Source organism: Prionailurus bengalensis, chromosome D2 (genome assembly GCF_016509475.1).
Source record: "Prionailurus bengalensis isolate Pbe53 chromosome D2, Fcat_Pben_1.1_paternal_pri, whole genome shotgun sequence".
Classification (NCBI taxonomy): domain Eukaryota; kingdom Metazoa; phylum Chordata; class Mammalia; order Carnivora; family Felidae; genus Prionailurus; species Prionailurus bengalensis.
The window spans coordinates 14,835,315-14,841,464 of NC_057351.1; the positions used below are offsets into that span (position 1 = coordinate 14,835,315).

At 50.0% G+C, this 6,150-nt stretch overlaps 1 protein-coding gene across 1 annotated transcript in view; it reads right to left on the bottom strand.

Moving 5' to 3' along the window:
• The window catches only part of KCNK1 (potassium two pore domain channel subfamily K member 1), a 53,298-nt gene extending 47,577 nt beyond the window's left edge, over positions 1-5,721 (bottom strand). Inside the window, exon 1 of the mRNA XM_043596288.1 lies at positions 5,262-5,721. Within this exon, the coding sequence (XP_043452223.1) occupies positions 5,262-5,616 (355 nt within the window). The 5' untranslated portion in view covers positions 5,617-5,721. The remainder of the gene's footprint in view (positions 1-5,261) is intronic.
• Positions 5,722-6,150: the final 429 nt, after the last annotated feature.

A 6,150-nucleotide genomic window follows, 5' to 3' on the forward strand; every position in this document is an offset into this window, starting at 1 on the left:
TCTGAAGTATAAGGATTAGGACTTCACCATTCGAATTTTGGAGACACATTCAGCCCATAACAAGTCCCTATGCCTAGACACTATGCAAATACCAAGCTCTTAACCCAGACACATCTGGACTCAAAGCAAGGCCACTACTAGTTTTGTGACCTAGCTAAGGTCCCTGAACCTAAATTTTACTTTCAGCCTCTTTTAAACAGAGGATAATGACCCCTACACCTCATTAGCTCCTTGAGATAGGGGTACACATACAGTGTTCAATAAAAATTTGTTCTTAGTAATATTGCTTTGGGGTGCCTGGGTGGCTCAGTCGGTTGAGTGACCGACTTCGGCTCAGGTCATGATCTCACGGTTTGTGAGTTCGAGCCCCACGTCGGGCTCTGTGCTGACAGCTCAGAGCCTGGAGCCTGCTTCTGATTCTGTGTCTCCCTCTCTCTCTGCCCCTCCCCCATTCATGCTCTGTCTCTCTCTGTCTCAGAAATAAATAAACATTAAAAAAAATTTAAAAAAATAATATTGCTTTATTTTTCTGATGTTTAAAGTATTTGTCTTTTTGTGACCTTTTGCTTAGGCTTGCTTATAGCTGTACGTTTCCTTCTTCAATCCACTAGGGGCTTTGAAGCCAGAAAATTAAATTTGTTAGAATTAAACATAAAGGCTCCAAATCAAGACCAAAGGCTCTCCTGCACATAAAGACCACAGACTTCAGCACGTGGGATTTCAGATCTCTCTTCCAGGTCAATAGTTTGCTTGGTTGTTTCTGGGGGAATTCCTTTCCTCATTGGCATTTCTGTTCCAGATAGAATACAGTATTTACCAAGCATGTTAGATAAGGCAATTACAATGTGAGGTGTGGCTTTGTCACCATTCCAAATTGAAAAAAAAAGGGCGGTGGTGTCACAGATTTGACCAAAATCTAGTGACATTCTACAATAAACAATCATTTGTTTTGGAAATGGTTGGGATGGTAGCTACTAATCTAAATGCTGCATACCCCTGAAAATTTTAACCAACTAATTTAAATGCTGCATGCCACAGTGCAAAGAAGTCTCAGATGCTAAACTGTCTTCTGGAAAGTTTTCCCAAAGGAAGTACAGGTCTTAGAACTCCTCTGACTTAAGAGTTCCTTTTAAGGCTTATTCTAAAGCTGGGTTCGGCCAACTCTTTCTGCAAATGGCCAAGCTGTAAATAGTTGAGGTTTGGGGGCCACATGGCTCCTGTCACAAATCGGCCATTTCAGCGGGAAAGCAGTCATAAATGATACCAACAAATGGCTGTACGCCAACTCAAAGTTTGTATGGGTGCTGAAATTTGGTTCTTGTAAAACGTCAACGTGTCAGGAAACGTGACTTTTCTTTTGATTTCTTTTTAGCCAGCTGAAAAGACGAAGACCATTCTTAGCATGGGCTGCATAAAAAGAGGCAGTGGGTCAGATTTGGCCCAGAAGCTGCAATTTGCCCACTGCTGTTAGATTCTAAAAGCTCAACCCGTATTTGTTGTTAACCATAACCCAGTTTTCCTAGTGAAAATGGTTTGAAAGCTAAGGGTCAACCTGGAACCCCTGTTTCCTTCTCCCATGTTCTCTTCCTGAAAACGACCAATGCCATAGCAGCTCCCTACCTGACCGGAGCTGTAAAGGCCACTGTAAAACAAACCAAATTAGCTTCCTTTTCTGAGCACTTTATTTATTTATTTATTTATTTATTTATTTATTTATTTATTTATTTATTTTGAAGTTTACTTATTTAGGGGCACCTGGGTGGCTCAGTCAGTTAAGTGGCTTGAGTCTTGGTTTCAACTCAGATCATGATCTCACGGTTTGTGGGCTCACGCCCCACATGGGGCCCCGTGCTGACAGTGTGGAGCCTGCTTGGGATTCTCTCTCTTCCTTTCTCTCTGCCCCTCCCCCCACTGGCTCTCTCTGTCTCTCTCTCTCAAAAATAAATAAACTTAAAATTAAAAAAAAATAAAGTGTATTTTTTTAGTTAGAGAGAGAGAGAGAGAGAGAGCGCCAACAGGAGAGGGGCAGAGAGAAAGAGGGAGAGAGAGAATCTCAAGCAGGCTCTACGCTATCAGGGTGGAGCCAGGCGTGGGGCTTGAACCCACCAACTGCGAAATCATGACCTGAGCAGAAACCAAGAGTTGGATGCTTACCTGACTGAGCTACCCAGGTGCTCCCCTGTTCTGAGCACTTTAAATAAAAGTTTCAAAACCTCTCTTCATAAACAGGGATAAGGCAGCGTCATGATGCAAGGCTCCATGCTTACAACTGACAGCAACAGGGACTGAGCTATCATCCAGACCCCTATTTACAACACAGCAAAAAGTGACAGCCTTACAGTCATATGCACACAAAACTTACTTTTACCAAACATCTGCATGATATAACCTTGCTCAGGGGGATGAATAAAGAAGTCACCTTACAGTAAACTGACATGTTCTTAATTATTTCTTCCTTCCCAAGTGTTCCTTACTCCTCGGGGAAAAAAAAAATTCACGGTATAAAAGTTACATGGGAAATGCCTCAGTCTATAACGCCTCCTTTTATTTTTCTACAGCCCTTCCCTCTGGAAAGATAAAAGTGTACCACAGTTTCCCCTTCCACTTTCATACGGTTCCTACGCAGGTGTTGCTGCATTTTTTTTTTAATCAAGGAAAAGTAAAGAGACGTTCAGTTTGAAATAATTCCCAGAGTCCTTGGCAGAGCGGAGACTGCAGATCATCCCTGAATCACCAACCTAAGTCTTCTTCCCAAGAGACCACCAAGCTCCTCGCATAAACTGGAAGCCTGGACTTTGTGAGATGCGAAGGTTCTGCCGTAGACACATCCCGTTCCTGTATCAAGGTGATGACCAGGAGAACAGCAACTTTGTAATCCCCACCGTTACCATTCTAGGCATTCTAGGGTTGGCTGTACTGACTGGGTGACAATAAGCTCAGGGATTTGCCACCTACAGTGCGAGAAGAGTTAACCAAGCAAACCAACCACGGCCACAGCATGTCTACTATCTACCCGAAAGACAGGCACGAACCATAACTCCAATTCAAGTTGTCTAGTAATTTTCTAGGACATATTTTTCTAGTAATGAAGTATACTGGCTTCACCCGACCAACTGTCTGACTTCCGGCCACGAGACCTGTGTTTTGCTACCACGTGGAACATCAAAATGTGTCAGATACCGGGTCGACACAAAACCGGGAGAAGAGTAGCTTTGATTTAGGGAATTCTGAAGTTTGCTGGAACCCTATCTGAATTAATTAAGTCAGTTCTATCGAGGACAAGAATTCATTGATTTGCTAATGTTACGAACTGAGAGACACCTTTTTCATCTAGTTTATCCTTAAGTGCCCCTTGCACCGGATTTCCTAAATGAACTCTTGTTTTGCATGAATACAGACTTTCTTAGGAACTACAATGTAATCTGAATACCAATAATAAGACATCTATCCCCACCTTTTTTCTTATTTAAACAGGAACTGCATTTTTCCTAATTAAAAACAAAGAGGAGGAGACAGAATCTAGGAAATAACTGTCTAATCGAGATGTAAACTCATATTTTTTTGAGATTTAATTAGCTGCTTATGATGAGGTTATACATGAGCTGTGCCAGTCCTAGAAAATCCCACCCAGTAAAAGCAAATGCATTCTTTTCCTCGCAACACTGTTCTTAGACTGTTCTACTCTTAAAATACCATTACTTAGAAGGTACTGAAAGTGATAAACTCTTCCCAATGTCCACTCAACACCGTGACCCAGTTGTAGACTTTCTGTAACCCAGTGGAAAGAGTTCTGCAGAGAATGAATATTCCCCATTCAGAACAAATAAATGTACTGCAAAGGAAAAGCACGGTGACCTCTAAATGTTCCCAGAAAGGGACCCAGCTGAAGACAACGGAAGCGAACACTTGGGGACATATAGCTAAAGAGTGGTGTTGGCAAAGGTGAAAAGTAAGAGAATACGTCTTGTTTAGGGCTAAGTTTTTAACGTATCACAATACAAGCTAGAATTCTGTTTACTACAGTTTAGAAATTCACCTCAGACTTCTAAACCATTGCTTCCCAGGATCTTGGTGGAAAGTGTACTATTTACTATTACTCAGTACCACTTATTACTAAAACAATCAATTGGGTTTAGCCCAAGGGGAATATAAACAAATAAACCCTGGGAAGTGTCGAAGGGGTGGAATGATGTAAGAGTTGGCGCCACAAGAAGTTGATTCACCTGCTCCGGAGGTGGGGGCAGGGGCGGGTCCAGTATCCCGGCAGGGATCACTCCAGGCCCAGATTCTAGGACTACACTGGGAAGTAGTAAGTGTGTGCCCTTGTGCACGCCAAGATGGATTGTTCAAAGACTGGATCTCGTGGATAAAAGGGGGGCTTCGCTGAGCATTCTCTGGGATACTTTCCAGGGTTCAAACATCAATTTATAATTATCTCCAACCAAGTGTGTGTGCCCCACTTAGCCGCTGGGAAAAATGCAGCCTTCATTCACCTAATCCGGCAGAGTAAGGGCGCCCTGGGGCACTCGCCGGCCTCGGCTTTCACCCGAGGACGCTCTTCCATTCGTGAGCGTCCTGCTGGGTGACTAGTGCGGGGTGGGGGAAGAGTCGCTGCGAAGTTGAAGGGTGGCCTCGCACACCTAAAGTTGAAAAAAACTGCTGAATCAGGGTGCCCCCATTTTGCCGGATCCTAGGCAATCGGATGCTCCCTTCCCTCACCCCTCCTCCTACTCCGAAAAGAAACCGGATCCGCCTGTCCGCTCGGAGGTCACCTGCGAAGAGCAGAGTGATGTCACTCGGCTACCCCCACAACCTCCCCCCCCAAACAGCAAAAAGCCGAGAAATCTATGCATCACCCAAAGAGAGGGCACCCTCCGGAAGGTGACCCTCCAGCGCGGCCTCGGCCCTGCGGGACGGGGTCGGGACGAAGGTGAGCGCCCTCGGAGCAGTGGACAGTTTCCAGCATCCCCTCGCCTCGCCGCGCGGCGGCCGGGATGCTCCGGATTCCTACCGGACAGTCTGGTGCAGGGCACCGCGAAAACACAGGACGCAGCCCGCGAAGCCCCCGCAGCCACCCGGGCCGAAGGCTTCGGGGACCACTTCCCAAGAGTTACGGGAGGCAACACCCAGGGCGTGTTCCGCGGCCACAGCACCGGCTTCCGGCTCCGCCGGGTGTGCGCGCCGCGGGAGGGCCCGGGGCGCCGGGGCGCGGGCGGCGGGCGCGGAGGGGTAGGGGGGTGGCCGCGGCGGCTGGCCCCTACCTGTGGTGGAGAGCACGGTGCTGGCGAAGAAGAGCGCGGAGGTGAAGTCCCAGTTCCAGTTGCCCGAGGCGTTGCTGAGCACTGACACGCCGTAGTTGCTGGCCTCCAGCACGCGGCCCAGGAACTGCTCGAGCTGCTGCTCCGACAGGCACTCGTGCTCCTCCAGGAAGCGCCGCTTCAGCTTGCGCAGCTCCTGGCGCAGCAGGTCCTCGTAGGGCAGCTCCACCGACGAGAAGACCACGGCGCCGAAGACCAGGTAGAGCAGGTAGCCGAGCACCAGGAAGCCGAAGCACCAGGCCGAGCGGTGCCGCTCCACCAGGCGCACGCACGAGCTGCCGGCCAGGGACTGCAGCATCTTCCCCCGCCGCCGCCGCCAAAGCCGCCGCCAAAGCCGCCACAGCCGAGGCCCACGCCGCAGACCGGCCCGAGCGCGGCCCGCCGCCCCGCCGCCCCTCGGCCCCGCCCAGGCCCCGCCCCAGGCAGCCCGGGCCCCGCCCCCGGCCCCGCCCCCGGCCCGCCGCCCACTCCCCACGCGAGCCCTCCGCGTTCCCCCGCAGCGCCGTGTGCCTGCGATTGGCTCGCCCGGGAGTGGTTTTGCTTCCTTCTTTTCCTGTTCCCTAGCACTGTAAGAGGCCCCGATGATGTGGCGCTGACGTGGCTGGCGGCTCAGGTAACCCGCGAGTCGGCCCAGACCGCGAGGCAAACTTGGCTGGAGCGCCGGGGCTGGGCGCGCGGCCCCGGGGCCCCCGCCCTTCGCGTGGTCCCGCTGGCCGGGCGCTGGCGCGCAGACCCCTGAACCGCCCGCCGCGGCCACCCGCTGCGTCCTCCCCCCTTGGGTAACCAAACCAGAGCCGACCGCTGGCGGGGTGTGACAGCGTGTGCGCGTGTT